Source organism: Arachis ipaensis, chromosome B3 (genome assembly GCF_059453495.1).
Source record: "Arachis ipaensis isolate K30076 ecotype BB chromosome B3, ASM5945349v1, whole genome shotgun sequence".
NCBI lineage: Eukaryota > Viridiplantae > Streptophyta > Magnoliopsida > Fabales > Fabaceae > Arachis > Arachis ipaensis.
In genome coordinates this window covers 146,413,888-146,431,903 of record NC_142438.1, presented here as the reverse complement: position 1 = coordinate 146,431,903, position 18,016 = coordinate 146,413,888, and the positions used below count along the sequence as shown (strand labels likewise).

Below are 18,016 nucleotides of genomic sequence, written 5' to 3'. Positions count from 1 at the left end.
ATAATATACAATTTTATATTTTAATATATATTTTACACGAATAATTGATTTGATTTTTACTAATGATTGATAAAAATATAACCGCTTACACATTTAAAGAGGATAGAAAGTTTGATTGATGAATTTCATGTGTAAACTTCCGTGTCAATTCACTTATAAAAATTTTCAGCCTATTTTTAACCCTCAACTAACACATCCTAAGTATACTAAAAACAATTTTCAAAATGAAGGCAAAATTGTTATCATCCATACAAAAATCATAATCTCATATTTAGAGGGGAACAAAACGCTAGTTTGAAGAACTTCTATCCTCGAATCCCTTGGTAGGATCCCATTTTATTCGAATTAACAAAGCAGTTTTTACACTAAGGATTTTAGATTCCTCTGGCTGCAGTATAAACAGATTAAACAGAAGACAATGTCACAAAGTATTTCAGTGTTCTCCAATATAATTATATAATATGAAAAGTAATTTCTTTTAATAAAAAATTTAAGGGAGAAGAAAGATTCGCATTAGGATTGTTCCCCAACAATTGCTTGCATATAATCCAGCAAAGAAAGCATGCATCATTGAACTCGAACTCACTGTAAAGCACGAGTAAACGGTGAACTAAGCACATCCCCATATGCATTACCCTGCAACGTGAAAGAATAGTAATTACTGTTACCAGAAAAAAAATATATAATATAATATAATGTAATATGGCTCCTAAGATAATTATGTATGACTATAAAGATGTGCCTGATCATAGTGAATTACCTTACTATAAGTTTATGGGGACTCTCAAACCATCATGAGCCAGCTGCACTAGAATTCCTTCCCTAAGCACAATTTAGAAGCAACCTCATCATTTGCTTAAGTCCATAACACGTCAAAAGGACAAAAGATAACTAGTTGAGACTTGAACAAAAGTCACATGATCTTGTTACCATGGGTGCTTCGCCTGATTTATTTTTAACAGCTAAGCTTTTACTATGTCAAGATGGACAAGCAATGTACCTTCTAGACCACTCCATTAATAATTCATTGTCCTGATGGTGATCAAACTCGTGATTCATTCCAATCAGTAGGGCTTGTTTTGGACATAACATCTTCACAGTTTCAAGCGTCTGTAAAATCACAAATGATGTGAACTCTGCCTCAGGAAGATATAAAGTCTAACCTGTATAATTATAGATAATGAGAACACATCATTTGTAAAATGCAAAACTAACCTGTGGAAGACAAAGGTGAAACTTATTTGATCCAGTCTGCCATAATGCAAAGAGGAATATCAAGAAGAACGGCTATCACTGGGAATGTAAAGAAAGAAAACTAAAATATGGAATTAACATGTTTCAGAAATGGCAAGAGTAGGAATATCCAATAAAATAAGTTGGAGCTCTACAATATTGTCTATATTGAAATATGAACATAAGGTATGCCAAAATGATGTGAGGCCCAAGAAGTTCCTTTGTGAAAATTATGATTGGAAAAAAAAAAAGGAACTCTGCATTAGAAAAAAAAAAGAAGAAAAACTCATGACTGGAGAATAGATACAGTTTACACAGATTCATCACTTTGTGTTCCTTCAGCACTACTGACCTTATACAACGAATCCAATATCAGAAGATCCAACTGTCCAGCCCCACTTTTTGAAATGACTGTAAAATGAATATTAACTCAGTTAGATGTAAAAATGCAACTTCAGCATAGATTCTTCTTAGGTATACAACAGCAAAGTTTAAAAACACGTGTAAAACTAATTGATTAAAACAAAGATAAATGAAATCCTAGCTAGCACAGTTATAGTGAAAATAGAAAACACTGGTGAAGCAACGAATTCATGTATCAAAGCAAGAATAAAGTAATTTGGAGCGCACCATAATCCGTGGTAGCTGGAATCCGTGAGACATCAGATAAATAAGCTACCTTACTTTTGTCACCAAAGAGAAAGCCCAAACAGATGTAATCCTCTCCATGCATTACCTACATCCAGAAATGAAGTGCTGGAGTCCTTGTAATAAAAAAGGGGTTATTGCATTCTCACCATTAATGACAAAGGTTGTGATGATTAACTGGTAAAGGAGTCAATTTTAAGCCTGATGCAAAAAATGGTTGATTGCAGTCTTCAGCAATTATGTTCCAGGAAAATTGAGCTACCCTTCGTATTTCTTGCCCTTCTTTGAGTTTTTTGTTTACCAAATAAGGAAATTTGGTTTCCAAGCTGTTGCAAACATTTAAAGCATGGAATCAACTACCATAAAGCAAAAGGCACTCATAATATCAAATGAAAGTAAATAGTACTGAAATAGTAACGTTCACAATCACATATAGAACCTGTAGGCCTAAAGTGAAAAAGAGCAGGGTATATTTAACGTCAGCAAAAGCAGGATGTAGTACCTAGTCATTGAATGCTGAGTCAAGTACACGGGAGTAGGATCAATATCATTTGTGGGACTAACTGGTTGAATACTACGCACATCATCCAATCCAAGGACAGCATCAGCATGCTCATGAGTCAAAACAATCTGTAATGCAATTAACAATGAATGAATTGCTTTCACAAAACGACCAACATAGATTGCAAGCATGAAAGGATGGTGAGAGCAGGGTGATTAGAGCAACTGACAGAATCTATTCTTGGAATCTGATGATGAAGAAACCACCTAAGCACCGTTTCCCTGAAAGTCTTGCCAGCATCAATGAGAATATAGCGGTGATTGCCGTGGCTTTCGCAATAATCGATTAAGAGGGACGCATTACACCTGATCAGTCAATAGCATCCTGAATGAGCATAAAGATTGCAAGCGTCGAAAGATGGAAGAAAATGGAAGAGGTGACCTGTAATTAGGGTTTCGGTTGGGAGGGAGAGAGAGCGATTGGAAGCAAACGTGACAGGGAGGATGGGAGGGAGAGATGAGGCACCTCGGATAGGGGATGGCGCTGGAGCAGCCTGTCCCCATGAAAATCAATGCCGATTCCGAGGAGGAGCCACCACTCACCGACACAGTTGCCGCCATGCGTCAATGAAGAAAGATGAAACAGTTGAGTTTCGTTGGACTTCCGAGTTCCATCTTTAAACACTTGTTCTGTGTTCAATCAAGTAGCTACTGTATAGGAAAAATGTTGACTTTGATTTGTAGAGTTCAATGGACAGTAAACTAAGAATGCGCTTTTGCTTTTTTATTTTTATTTTATTTTGAGAAAAACTTAAATCAGTCTATGACAATTATTTCGAAAGACAACGAGGCTTCTGACAAAAAAAAATTTTTAATCCAGCTTCTGACAAAAAAAAAAGACCCAACTCGGCCCCTGACAATTACTTCAAAAGGATAATGAGGTTCCTGTGCCAAAAAAAATCAATGTTATTTTTTTTGACACAGGGGCTAATCTGTTCCCAAAAAAATTATCAGGGACTGAATTGGGTGTTTTTTTTTTCTTGGGGGCCTCGTTATCCTTTCGAGATAATTGTCAGGGGTCGGATGAGGTATTCACTCTTTTATTTTTAGTATTTTTTATTTTAAAATTTTATAAAAAAATAAAAATAATATTTCATGTTTTTTTTATAAAATTTGAAAAATAAAAAGTACTGAAAATAAAAATAGAAAATGAAAATGTAAACTAAATGTACTCTAAAGATTTTAGTTTTGTCTTCTTTTATTTGAAATATGGTGAGTTGCATTATCAAACAATAAAAAATAAAGGTTAAAATTTATATTTGTACTTCTTTTTAAAAATTAGGAGATCCACTCCTGTAGTATCAGAGCCTCAGGTTTAATAGGAGGAAGAATGTAGTAGTACTAGTTAAAACAAGTAAGAGAGAACTCACTAAACATGAACATTTCATCATCTTTAAGCTCTTCTGAATTCATACATCATTCTATTTCACTAAGCGTTCGCTTACCTTCTAATCTAAAAAAAAACCATTGTCAATAAAATTGATCAATTAGTAGAATTCACCCTTGTCCTAGAAGACTCTCGGACACGAGTCACTGTCACTTATCTAGCTAAGTCAGGAAGAGATAATGCTTATCTTTATCTTCCAACTGACATTGTATAATATACTTGTTTGAAGTCTGTAAGATATGATTGTCTATTAGAGACCTCTATAAAAAGAGGAGTTTATCTCAGTTGTAACATATAGTATCGAACATTGTAATATATTCATCTTTTCCTATCTCACAAAATGTTCTAAATCTCTGTTCTCTCTCTGAAAGCTTAACTAGTATTATTTTCTTCTTTTTTATTTAGTGTCATTAAGTATGCTTTGGGCTTGCCTCTTGTTTCAGAGGATCCTGCTCATTAGAATATAGCATATATAGGATTTACAGTAATTTCTCATAGTGAAAAAGGGCTCTATCTTATAACATCAAGTTTTGCTCGGACCCTTTAAATATCAACTAATATGATGATGAATAGGGATAAGCATGATGGTGTTATAGCATCGATCTCCTGAAGTACTGGAGATCCATTCCTGTGGTATTAGAGCCTCAGGTTTAATAGGAGGAAGACGGTAGTACTAGCCAAAGCAAGTAAGAGAGAACTCACTAAACATGGACATTTCATCATTATTTGTGTCACTCCATTGCTCAGCATAGTCACAATCAGAGTCACACATAGAGGGATCAACATCTCAAATGAAATGGCCATTAATATGAGAAACATAGACATGTCTTCTGTTTTCATAGAAATGTACCGACAGATCATCTTGATTGTGAGTAGTTTGTACTCGAACTGGAGAGATCATATTAATCCTTCTGAGAGATGATTCTCGCAATGAATTTTGTTTGAGTAATCCTGATTTCTGGAAAATAGTAGTGACCGTTCCATTACTATTGTGGGTAATAGTTGGTGGAGCTGTAGTATGAACATCAACCTGTTCCTTGGGGAAGGCTTTCTCATAATCAGTAATCAATTCCAATAGAATAATAGAAGAAAGTTTTTCAGTGGTGATCATTCTTAAAATATTCATAATTGCTAGTCCTTTGGCATTATCAGTGAACATGAATAATGCTTCTCCTGTAGTGTTTGGGAGATTGAGATCAAGAGCATTGTCTTGGACTCTGTAGAGGACTTAGTGGTGCAAAGTAGTCTGTTCAATATTGGAGTCTTGGATTACTCCAATTAACTGTATTTGAATCTTCAATCTATGAGGTATCGTTGGGTCTGATAACCTCATGGTGAAATTAGGAGCTATAGTAAGGATAACACTTCCGTTTGAAAGTGTAGTGACCAACGCTCCAATTAAGGCATGTTGGTAATTCTTGAAAGTACTATCCAAAAGAGCAACCTTGGCTGTTACAGGAAGAGATCTTCTTCCATGAAGAGTTAGAATAAGCCTAACTGCTCCTAGATGTAAATGGGTGTAGCCTTGGACTTGATAATTTTGGATGAATTTTTGCGAAATTTTCAGGGTTATATACTGTTCAGCAATTAGTAGCTTTCAAACCATACTGTTGTAAATGAGAATATTGGATGTTTTTCTTTTTGGTGGAGAAAAATGGTTTCTGGTGATAAGATGGCAGATGGTGGTGAGGGTTGATTTCTTTTATCTTTGATAGAAGGAGTAGGGGCTAATAAGTGGATATTCATTGTGCAAATGTAAAGGACTGGTTTTGGGATTAGTTCTTTAGTAGGTCAAGAAAGAAAATTAGCAAAAGTGTTTTCATGTCCCTTTATATGTTTTACCTCAAATTTATAATGGGAGAACCAGTCTTTCTATCACAAGAGCTGAGAGTCTGGCAGAATCTTTTTCTTGATCTCCAACATTGATGGAAAAGAGGTGTTATCCATTTCCACAGTAAAATGATAGGAACTGAAGTGGAAATTGAATTTTTCTATTCCGCGTTTGACAACAAGAATTTCTTTGTAAGTGGCATGGTAGTGTTTTTCTGATTCTTTGAACTGTCCGCTAGCATGCGCACAGTAATGTCTTGTCCCATCAGTTTCTTCAAGTAACACAGCTCCCCAGAATTTGTCACTAGCATATGTTTGTTGTATCCTTTTTTCTGTGCTAGAAACTTTAAAGGAAGGGGGTCTTGTGTTATTTTCTACAGATTTTTTACAACTATAATCTGTTCAAGTCTCTATGGTGGGAAGTTTCTTTTTCAAGAATTTTGACAGTTGGCTGATAATAAAGTCTCTAATGTAGTATACAATTCCTAAGAATTGTTGAACCTGTTTACGGTCATGTTTTCATAAGGGAAATTGACAAATTCTTTAGCAATATGATTCCTGGTTAAAAAAATTTGTCTTGAAAAATCATCCCAAAGAACTCAATTTTTGGGCAATAAAACTCTTTTTTTTTTTATGATAGCATGATTCTTTGATCTTCTATGATTTGAGTGAATTGAGCTAGGAGTGTCTTATAGGCCTTATTGTTTTTTTAGAACAGTAGGATGTCATCATGTAAATGAGTGTGAAATATAAAATGAGCTCAAAGATATTGATCATTATTTTTTGAAAGAGAGATGGGGCCACTTTGAGTCCAAATGGCATTACTGTCCACTGATATTGGGCTTCAGGAATACAGAAGGCTGTCTTATATATATCTTCAGGATGGAGTCCAATTTTCTAAAATCCAGCTTTTAGATAAAACTTACTGAATATTTTTGTCTCACTTAGCCTTTGTGTGATAACTGAAATTCTTAGTAGAGGAAATTTATCGTCTTGCAAAAAGATATTAAGCGGCTTGTAATCAATAATGAACCTCTTTTTTCCTCTGTTTTGCTTAGCTCTTTTCTCAACATAAAAAGCTTGACATGCCCAGTTAGAATTGGTTGGTTCAATGAGTCCTTAGACAAGAAGAGCTGCACATTCAGCTCTTGCTAATTTGAGATCTTCAGAATTCATCTCGGAGTGGGTGGCTTTAGTTGGGTTAATGTCCTCATTCCTTTTGAAAGGAAGACGAACGTAGAAATTTAGATTTTTCCACAAAGGTGTAGGGGTAGTTGAATTGATCATGACTGTCGCAAAAAGTATTGAGGAGTTGTTGCTGGATCTCCTTATATTCTTCTCGAACTTCCTGGATCTCAAGTATGCTTTGTATCCCTGTGTAAGGTAAAAACTGTCTTTTGTAACTCAATCCAGTGGGCTTGATTTATAGTCTATAGATTCGATAAAAAACATCAAATCCAAACAGGACATCCTTTTTTAGGAGATAACTTTCCAATACCCTGAGCCAAGTAGTCTGGCCTGCAAATATTTCAAATCCTATGGATTTTCTAGAAATTAGATCAATGGTGGTGAAGACTTCTTTATTAGCTGCTGAAAACTTTTTATGAAAAGGTGCCTACATTTCTACAGGTAAGACATGTGGTTTTAGAACGGTGGCACAGGATCCAGTATCCATCAGTGCAACAGCTTTCAATGGTTTGTCATATTTAGAAGTCTTGGTCTTTAAATAGAAATGGGGTCGAGCCGTCGAGGGGTACCATCAATTTGCTTCATTCCCAAGGACCTAAGATATCCAAGTTCTTCTTTCGGAATTTTCGGTTCTTTAGAAATCCTTGTAGTAATGGAAGATATTATAAAGACTGATCTTTCTGGTGAAAAATCATCTTCTGAACTGCTTTCTTTCGGACCAGAGTATTGAAAAACATATTGGTATTACCATCTTTGTCCTCCTACTCTTCAAGTATTGATTCAAGATCTTCTTCATCTTTTATGGAGGCTGCATCCATTAAAAATTGAAGCATTTTTATTTCCTTCTTTGTCTTGCTGGGACATGATTTAGCAAAATGACCTTGTTTTTCGTAAATAAAGTATTTGTTTGGCTTCTTGCTATGGATGTGTTTTCTTTTGAAATAGTAGAAAAGTCTTTGCTTTCTTCTACCTTTTCTGAATGTCTTCTGTTGAAACGTCTTTGATTGCTGCTGCCAATGTGTTTTTGTTTTGGCTTGCACTCACAAAATACCGTGTTCTTTACATTTGATCTTCAGATAGGATTTACTGCATGTTTTTTTGAGTTTGTTTGAATTTTGAGTGAGCCTTTTGAACATTTATTGTTGTTCACATAGCTTATCCAAGGCAGCTAGAGCCAGTTGGTATATTTCTCCCATGGTGGGGGTAGCTACTTCTTTACAAAGAGTCATCATCATCCGCTGTAGTTTTGGCTTGAGTTCATCTGGCAAGGATGCTATGAAGACTTGTTTGAGTGGTGGATTACTATTTCCTCCAAGAGGATAATATTTAGCAGCCATCCTCTTATAATGCTTTTCTAAGTCTTTTCTGTTGAGTGAGCAGCATTTCATTTCAAAATACTCTTAGAAATTTTTTTTCTGGATGATTGTGATATCTCCTAGGAACTCTTGGTGTAGTACTCCCAAAAACTGAGAAAAAGTACTATTGATGAGTTGAAGTCTTTCATATTAAAAAAGGTTGTTAACCTATTCACGAAAATTATCAGTCATTCAATTTATGAATTCTGCAAGGACTTGTTTGCTTGAAAGATTTGGATTAGCCATGTTGGTTTCAATCCAAGCACCAAATTTATTCAGCCTTTCTTTGTATCTTGAAGGTGGAATATTATCAGAGATGAACCATTTATTATAATTTTTTACTTCAGAAGATCCTATTTGTGGAGGATTAACTGAAGTTGTTAGTTCATCTTTTTCAGAGATTATTTCTTCTTCTCCTCCTTCTGGATTGACCATGGCTATTACTGAAAGGTCTGCCAAATAGTCTTCTTTGAACCATTCAGTAGACTCAACTGAATCTTCAGTGGGTTCTTCTGTAGATTCATCAGTGATTTCTCCAACAACTGATTGATCGTTTAGAGTGAGAGCATTAATTGTCCAGTCTGTGACAAGTGATCTTTCTTTAATGTCCTTGTCTTTTGAAGGAAGATCAGTAGATATATTTTCTCTGAAAAAATTTCTTGGCCTCCAGAGAAGATAAGGCCTGGGTTAAAAAGGTGGTTGTGGCTGGGTTTGGGATGAATAATGTCATCCTTGGAGAGAGATAAATTTTTTGGTGTTGACTTGTCTTGTTAAATGATAAGTGGATTTGAAGATGGATTCATAATTTGGAGTTTCAGGTGGTGAATATGTTGAAGGAAATAAGACAGGTGAATATGATGGATATGGTTTAGGATACATGGATAATAGATCTATGGCCAATGCCTGAGGCATAGTCTTTTTTTCTCTCATGAGTTTATCTCTATGATTAGTTCTATATGGTTCTATTTAGTTTAAAAATAGGACAAAATAATATTCTAAGAATAAGGCATAAAAAATAGAAATATAAAAATTAATATTTTTATATTTTATTTAATAATAAATTAAAATAAATTATAAAAATTAATTTTTTTTATTTAAAAAATGTTAGAAATAAAATATAATAATAAAAAAATATAATTATAAAAAATTAATAACAATAATAAAAAATAGACAATAAATTATATCTTTTAATAATATTTTTATATTTTTTTTGTCAAAATAAATATAAAATATACTAATTTAATATTTTAAATATAATTTTTTTTATTTAAATATTTATATCTTATTTATCAAATATAGTTTTATATCTTTATATCTTATTATTAGTGTCTCATGGCTGTAAATAGACTTAGACAGCCTGTGTTAAAGCTAATTATCTGAGTGATGTCATTAGTGTATACTTTAACTTGATCATGACTCTCACTCTTGTAGGTTGTAGCCTCCTATGTATGTTTTGGCCATTGGGGTTATAATTGTAAAAAACTAAAAATAAGGTAACTGACCTAACTACTAGCCTCTCTATATATTTTTCTATAATGTGACTTCAAATGTGAGAATAATCACCTTTCAATTATTAGTTCTTCCCTAAGCCACTAATTACTTTTTACATATTTATTTTTTGTGAGATTAATTATCATAACTTGCAGAGACTAGATAAAACATGAAAATATTACTCTAAACACTCAAAACAATCTTATATCTTTGTATTCATATATATCTCATTAATTTTTTTTAGTTTTGTTGTGATTGGTTATTATTGTATTGCTCTAACATTTAAACTTTTCTTTTTTATTTTTTAAATTGAAGATTAAGTGTCAATAAATACTATACTTTTAAGCATATAATTAAATAATTATACTAGATATATACTAAAATCAGCCACTAATTATTAATATAAAATATAAATTAAAAATTTAAAATATAAATATATATTAAAAATAAATTAAATCATATATATATATATATATATATATATATATATATATATATATATATATATATATATATATATATATTGACTTTTGTATACAAATAATATTTTGATAATTAAATAACTCCTTATATATATTTTCCAGTTTTTGGGGAACAAAGGTGAAGGAAAGCATTGTGTTTTTTTCCCACCATAGGAATTAAATAAACCAATAATAATAAGCTGAGTCAAAAAGGAAATAAAACTAAGGTGAGGATGAAAGGGGTAAATGAATGCATGCCTGATCAATCATGATATGGTGTACACCACTATCATATAATGATTTATATATGGTGGAAGCATAGTGGGACAAATATGCTGGCATGGCATGGCATTCTCTTTAAAGTATGACATATGATGAGAAAAAAGCTAGCTTTTGGCCCTTGATGCATTATCATCATGAGCTACATATGGAGGTGGTGGTAGGGATCAATTTGAATGAAGATATATATTTATATATTCATCAGAAAATGTTTTGTTTAGCTGCTACTTTTATTGCTTTAATTTGTTGCAACCACGCACCATGCTGAAAGTTTAACAATCATTTAAGAGAAAAGAAAAGACATACACGCAAGTGAAAGAATGGAAATCTTAGTTTGACTTGAACCGAACCAGGGAGGACATGAATCAGAAAGGGTTTTTCACTTTTCCAAAAATATTATTGGTACACCAAAAATTAGTCACTAAAATTAATCATTAATATATTTCTACATAAATATATGTATTGTTTAATTTATTTTTAATTTGTATATATATTTCAACATATATTTTATATTAGTGACTGATTTTAATAACTAATTTTAGTGTACATATAGCATAGTAGTTACTTTTCACATGCAAGGGCCATAACAAACGGTCTATCGTGTTTTTGCTTCCGGGGTAAGCTCCCATCATTATGCCTTTTCTCATCATTGGTCACACCATTAAGAAAACGGTTCCGCTACGTTACCAACATCATATCTACCAATTTCTGCCAACTCTTATTTATAATTGTGTTTCATGAAAGTGTGTTCGTGGATGTGTTTAATAAAAATGTCTTTTTTATAGCTGTGTTTAATAAAAGTGTCTTTATAGATATACTTTCTGGATGTGTCTCTTTATATATCTATTTAAAATATATTAATTATTAGACACATCCACAAACACACTTAAACACAATTATAAATAAGAATTGGCAGAAGTTGGCAGATAATATGTTGGTACCCTATACTTTTCCTTAAGAAAAACACCATGCCCGGCCCTAGCTACACTCGTTAATTTCTACTTTCTTCAATTCATTACATGTGCCAATTTTTTATTTTAGGAGTGAATGTCTAAATACTGCCAATTACATTATTATTATTATTATGATTATTATTATTAACTTTGAGGAATCATCATCAATACATAAGAAAGTATAGCATATACGTGCATAGTAGTTTTTGATGAAAAATCTCTCCATCGTATTAATTTGTATGTCTTCAAAACTGTGACGTCAATACAAGAGACGCAACTAATAAACACAATATATATATACTTACGTAAACAGCAGTATATATACTATTCTACGGTGAGAATCATCATGAATTTAAGAACGATCACCATCTTAATTTATTGCAAAATAAATAATCCAAGTTTCATAATGGATCATCTTCATGCACAATCCTATGAGTATGAGGTAAATTATACATTTTTCTTTAATCCTATATGTACTTAATTATTGTTTCCCCCGTGACATGCTTATATATATGCTTCAGTTAGAAACAAATTAAATCATCAACAGCTTCCTATAATCTTATATATAAACCATACCGACAGATCATGATGTATATTCAATTATTCACGGAATGGTTGTGAATTATCGTCGGCAATTAATAAATACCGTGACTCGTGTATGCTTGTTAATAGAACTAACAAAATAGTGTGATTTTAGATAGGAAAAGTATATGGTAGGGAACCGTTGAATTAGATATTATGCTAGCTAGGGATCAAATTAAAAACGTGCATATTGTACCTTCATATTATCATATATGATGTGTAGCATCTTCGGACAATAATGCATAATTTTAATCCGATCCGATCCATAGCAAAAGCACCTACAGCTGCTCTTTTGTCAGTTTCTTCAACTTCTTCGAACATTCATGCGCATACTTAGAGTCTTCATCCAAGAAATGTAGCTGGAAATGATACATAAACTGCACATCAACGTTATTTTTCACATGTTATTATACCATAGTCATATTTTCTTAGAGGATTATAGATTAGTCATGTTTTGGGCTAGTAAGTAGGAACAGCGCAGCGTTTCTTGTACATATCAATTATCTATCTTATTCTTATCTCTATCTCATATATCAAAAAGGACGAATAATATTATGTAGATTATCTTTATTTGAGTATTTTTTATTTTTTATATTAAAATAACTAATAAAAAGTAAAAAATAAAAAATTATACAAAAGTAAAAAATATTTTTTTTATTTGAAGTTTGTGAAAAATTTTAAAAATATCTCTAAATTTTATTTTGTTTTAATTTTATCCTTAAATTAAAGAATTTTATTTACATCAAATATATTCTTGATGACTAAATTTTCAAAATATTTAGAACCGATTCAGTAATAATATATGACAACTATATCTGGTTTGCTTATGTTAAAATTTGTTAGTTTTTGTAAAACTGTTATTTAGTTAATGTTAAATTTTTTAAAAAATTAACCGTGAGAAATATATTTAATATAGAGAAAAATTACGGGCCAACACTTTTATTAAAATTTGGTCAGTACTTAACCAGTAAAAAAATGAGTAATCTCACATCATTAAATGAAATCTCACATAATTAAAAACACCAATAATAACTAATTAATAGCTACAAATCACAAAATTTGCTGGTCTCTAACACTCCTCTTTAATGTAATTAAAAAACCTTTGAAACAAAATTAAAACAAAAAATATACTTTATTCATTATACAAATATTCAAAGAAATGAAAAAAATGTTTTTGTATAATAAGTGCCCATACTCCATATCCATAGTAATATAATATGAACACCAACTGTGTAGCTTGCGCTGTATAATATTACCTAATAGCTTTATATATGTATAATGAGCACTTAGGCTACATTGACAAGATCATTATTATACAAATAAATGATGACCAAGTCAGAGAGAACTAATCGCATTGATCTATGATTATCCTACATCATCTAGTGTTTAATAAGACATAATGTTCTGTTTTGTCTCCCACCCATAGCTATATATAATATAATAAAGTTAATCCGTAGCTGATTGGATTGTGCTTTTGGACCACATCCTCATCAAATATATAAGGCCAATATTGAATAGATAATAATAACTTACAAATTACTTCACCTGAAAATCAAATAATTAACAATAATTTTATTATACTATTAAGCACACGTTAGTATATGTTATATCAATCCTAAGCAATATATAATAAACATTGAGGATCCTGAATCTTCTGATGAACACTCCAGAAGGGATACAAATAGAGAAAGATAAAAGGAAATTGTTGAAAAATGAAGACATATAATACATATAGAGAATCATTAAGGGCACACCGTTAGTTGATGACTATAAATCCGACCTCAAAAAGTGATTGATTACGGTCACTAATTGGAATAAGTTTGATTTGAAAATCAATTTAACGCATGCCTTGTCCCCTATGAGGTGTCAAACCCTCCTTATCCCATGGCCAACGTAACCTTTTGTTAACTTTTTCTTCTTCAGCCATACACACAACTCCACATTTTCTGACAATTAAAAGCAATAATTATTCTGTGACATCAATATTAGGATACTTAACTTAATCCATGCATGCTGATCTTATTTAATTTTTTATCTTCTTATTAGCTCGTTTTTCCCTAAGTAGGAAAAATTGAAAAATCCATGCATACCAAAATCATGGCATGATTAATTCGGTGCATGAAGACAAACAAGAGCTTAACAGAAAGTCCCATGACCCACAGGAAAAATTAAAAGAGAATCAAAAGCATGGTGCAAAAGGAAGGAAAAGGGAACACACAACTCATGATTATGTCTGTGGGGACTTCAATACAATTCCACCATAAACATACATTTTCCTTCAATTATCACTTAACCCCCTTCTCACAAATTAATTAAAGCAAAAATAATATGACACAAATGTGATGAAATCATAACTCTGAGTATCATGCTTACTTCATAATGCAGATAAAATAATTAATTTAATTCAACAAAAATTCACATTCATCTAACCATTTCAGTAAAAAAAAAAACTTCTTAACGTCTAATTAATCATCACTATACAAATAACCTTACTCGTGAAAATTTATTATATAAAGTGAATGATGAATTCTAGTTGAAAAAGTGAGATTGAAGCAAAAGAGAGTGAAAGTCAATCAATGACAATTTTCAATTTTCTTTAATAATAATAATAATAGGAAAAGTCTAAGAAATCAGCAATTTTATCAAATTCTAGCTAACATATAATCAACAAATAAAAGTGAACCATTGGATGAAATCTCACACCAATCTCATACCATTAAAATTATCATTGATAACTATTTGATGGCTACAAATCACAAAAGTTGCTGCCTCTAGCACTCCTCATAATAATAATAATAATAATAATAATAATAATAATAATAATAATAATAATTCTGGCTTGTTTCCATATATAAAAGCATAGGCTCCTTATCACATGGCTAGATAGAAAGTAAAGCTTAGCATAAGCTTTGCTCTGTGTTTTCTTTTTCCGGTCAATATCCGGTAAGAGAACCGGTGAACGTCGTAGGAAAAAATGGACGAATCATGCAGAATTGGTACGGGGATAATGCGGGGTCTCCCTCGACGGAGATCGGTGGAGGACAGGTGGAGGCGCCGCTCCATATTCTCCGGCTCCGAACCTGCGGTGGACGCCGCCGAAGACTTCGCTGACGTCTTCGGCGGCCCGCCGAGGACACTCCTTGCGCACAAATACTCCAACTCCGGAAGCTCGTTCTACGAGGAGGTTTTCAGGCCGCCGGAGTTCGTTTCTCCGGCAACGAGATGTGGTCGGAACCTGCCTGTGTTCAGGATTCCATCGGCGAGGAACAACGGGTTTTACAGCGACATATTTGGCTCAGACGACGAACGGAGATCGAGGGAACGGTCAAGATCGCAATCGAAGGGGACATCGTCGTCGGTGCTGAGCTCGGAGGAGCTGAGCCCTCGCCGGCCGGCGATCGGAGATGACGTGGCACTGTCTGGTTTAGCTTCAAAGCTGAGGTACGTAGCCTGTAACGGAAACAATTTTTTTGCTTGTTCCACTGTTTTGACGTGTATGGCCTTTGTGAATGGTGATTACCAGTTAGAAAAGAATAGGAAGACAATAAAAATAGTAAACAATGTGAACAATAGATATGTAGGATGTTCAATTCAATAGGTATACAGAGGAATAGAGGATTATGTTCATTATTTTTAATTAAATGATTATTTTTTTGATTCAATTTCATCATGCACAGTTAACTATGATTATTTCTTTTGTTAAATGTTTATAACTTAGTCTTATACAAGCACAAGATAAATCTTTTGTGTGAATACGTTAGGTATACTGGTGATTATGCTGAATATATTTGACTATGTTACTCTACTATGCAGTTAAATTGTTTGAGAATGTAACCTGGTTACATCCTCGCCAGAAAATATTCGGATACTTAAATTTATTTTACAGTAATGTATAATAATATGTGAATTTATTTGAGAAGAATGTTATAGTGCTACTTTTTTTTAATATTCTTTTCGTATTAAGAAAAGGTATACATACAAGTGTTGTAAATTATGCTTCTCTTTATTTATTTAAGTGAAGATGCTGTTATAAATAATTTTTACGATATCTAATAAAAAAATAAGTAAACCTTAATGCAAGTTATGTTATTTTGTTTTGCAAGATGAACATAATTTGTGAAATTTTGGCAATACGGTAACAAGGATTTTGAATCTGAGGGTTCTACAGTGATTTTTACAGGCCAATCAGTGTTCCATGGAGATGGGACTCATCCTCTATGATGCCTGAGGAATACCCGGATAACCATGGGGTACCAACTTCTCCATGCGATTCTCAGTCAGTTGAATTTCAATTTCCTGATAATGAATTCAAAGAAATCTTCAAAAGCTCAAATTTAGGATCCTCAAGAAGAGTCACATCTCCAGAAACCATCAGCTTTGAATATGATTCATATCAAAGCGTCAAAGGATTTACCGATGATTGGGAGCTCAATTCCCCTATTTCTGTTGTCTCTTCACTCCGTCAAGAGTCTGAAGCAAAATATTCAGTTCATGATGGTGTGCTTAAACAACAAACTATAGAGGATGATGATGACGACTATGATGAGGACGAAGATGAAGTTATGAGCTCCTATGTCATAGAGCTCAACTCCAATCTCAGGAGGGAAGATTGTGAAGCATCAGCCATAGATGAAGCAATTGCATGGGCCAAAGAGAAGTTTCAATCAGGGAGCTCTGATGAAGGATCAAGCAGTAAAAATGATAGCAATGAACAAACTGCTAAAACAAAAGGTGATTCATTGTCTTCACTAACTGAATATTTCGCTTTTTCATACAATATCCTCATTTGGATACACTGGAACAGACAAAAGCAGACACTTATTATTTGTATCTGACTATATAATGCAGGAAGCTTTGAATGCCATGATGATGAAATCGAAATAGTTGAATCTCCCAAGGTAATATATATTACATTGATCATACTAATTTACATTTGGACTTGATCATTTTACTAGTTGACAAAATAACTTGGCCAAGAAAATAAACGGTAGAATCTATTCAACTAGAATGATGTGTATAATCCAATTGCAATAACTAAAAAGGAGTTTATGTTAATAGAAATGAGTTGTTGCAAGTTGCAACATGCATTCTGTCCGAAATTAACATTTGGTGTTTGTTGAAGCAGTTAAATTTCCAAACACTACCCAGTAAATATAATAGTTCCACTTTTTCTACAGAAACCACTGACGGAAACAGAGAAGTTAGACAGAGACATAAGGTTGTGGTCATCCGGCAAAGAAACTGACATCCGGCTACTCCTTTCAACACTGCATCATGTAAAATTTTATTTGCTTAAATCTTTTGGAGCTGTTTAAACCATTAGCATGCACGGGTAGACGAAGAACTTACATGGTTATATGTTTCAATTGCTAGGTTCTATGGCCTGAGAGTGGCTGGTATGCTGTTCCTCTTATGAGTCTAATAGAAAGCTCAAAGGTGAAGAAGGCTTATCAGAAAGCAAGGTTATGCCTGCATCCTGACAAACTTCAGCAAAGAGGAGCCACAGTCTTGCAGAAGTATGTAGCAGAGAAGGTTTTCTCCATTCTTCAGGTGTGTGAACTATATATCACATATAGATAGGTTCTGCCATTATGTTTCTTTGCACACTAATGTATAGACTGAGGAACGATACCAAGTTAACATTATCTATTTTGGAACAGGATGCATGGGCAGCATTCATATCTATGGATGTTTCATTTTTAAGAGGCAGATGATTGAAATTGCTGATCACTCAGTTTTGGCAAACCCCAAGCTAGAAATTTGGAATAATGGAAGGTTTTTGTTGGCATGCAGTAGATACACATGAAATTTGAATTTTGAAAGCATCTGCTCCTTTGTACAAATGATTAACCGAGGACTATTTTGTTATTTATGTCTGTATTAGTTGCTGTTTGATCCCTTTTAGGTGTTACTTATGATGTATTTAATAGGAAGTTATTTGATTGATCTTAGTATATGATTTGTATATGATGACATGGAACCAAGATTCAGTTTCTGTTTAAAAATGTGACATTATTAGATGCTGTTAGAGTAAGGAAAAAGTTTGCT

The 18,016-nt window shown here is 32.9% G+C and overlaps 2 protein-coding genes across 8 annotated transcripts; one reads left to right on the top strand and one right to left on the bottom strand.

Moving 5' to 3' along the window:
* Positions 1-293: 293 nt before the first annotated feature.
* LOC107632037 (Metallo-hydrolase/oxidoreductase superfamily protein) lies at positions 294-3,128 on the bottom strand. Of its 6 annotated transcripts, none has more exons than XR_001618672.3 (10): positions 2,825-3,128; positions 2,613-2,748; positions 2,384-2,511; positions 2,060-2,207; positions 1,864-1,969; positions 1,586-1,644; positions 1,216-1,315; positions 1,001-1,110; positions 761-822; positions 294-636 (listed from the first exon to the last, which is right to left on the bottom strand). XR_001618672.3 is itself a non-coding variant. In XM_016335665.3 (10 exons), the coding sequence occupies exons 1-9, from the start codon at positions 3,001-3,003 to the stop codon at positions 765-767; spliced, it is 960 nt and encodes a 319-aa protein (XP_016191151.1). In that variant the 5' UTR covers positions 3,004-3,127; the 3' UTR covers positions 294-636; positions 761-764. The 6 variants fall into 6 exon arrangements, 3 of the variants coding, with proteins under 3 accessions (XP_016191151.1, XP_088364309.1, XP_020975650.1); XR_002360044.2 differs by having other exon boundaries at positions 1,001-1,136; positions 1,216-1,251; positions 2,825-3,127; XM_016335665.3 differs by having other exon boundaries at positions 1,216-1,251; positions 2,825-3,127.
* An 11,693-nt stretch (positions 3,129-14,821) lies between these two features.
* LOC107632039 (Chaperone DnaJ-domain superfamily protein) lies at positions 14,822-18,009 on the top strand. 2 transcript variants are annotated; one of them, XM_016335671.3, is made up of 6 exons: positions 14,822-15,409; positions 16,137-16,699; positions 16,817-16,866; positions 17,146-17,244; positions 17,342-17,518; positions 17,629-18,009. In XM_016335671.3, exons 1-6 carry the CDS (start codon positions 14,943-14,945, stop codon positions 17,680-17,682), a joined length of 1,410 nt encoding a protein of 469 aa, XP_016191157.1. In that variant the 5' UTR covers positions 14,822-14,942; the 3' UTR covers positions 17,683-18,009. The 2 variants fall into 2 exon arrangements, with proteins under 2 accessions (XP_016191157.1, XP_016191158.1); XM_016335672.3 differs by having other exon boundaries at positions 14,846-15,409; positions 16,149-16,699.
* The last annotated feature ends 7 nt before the right edge of the window (positions 18,010-18,016 follow it).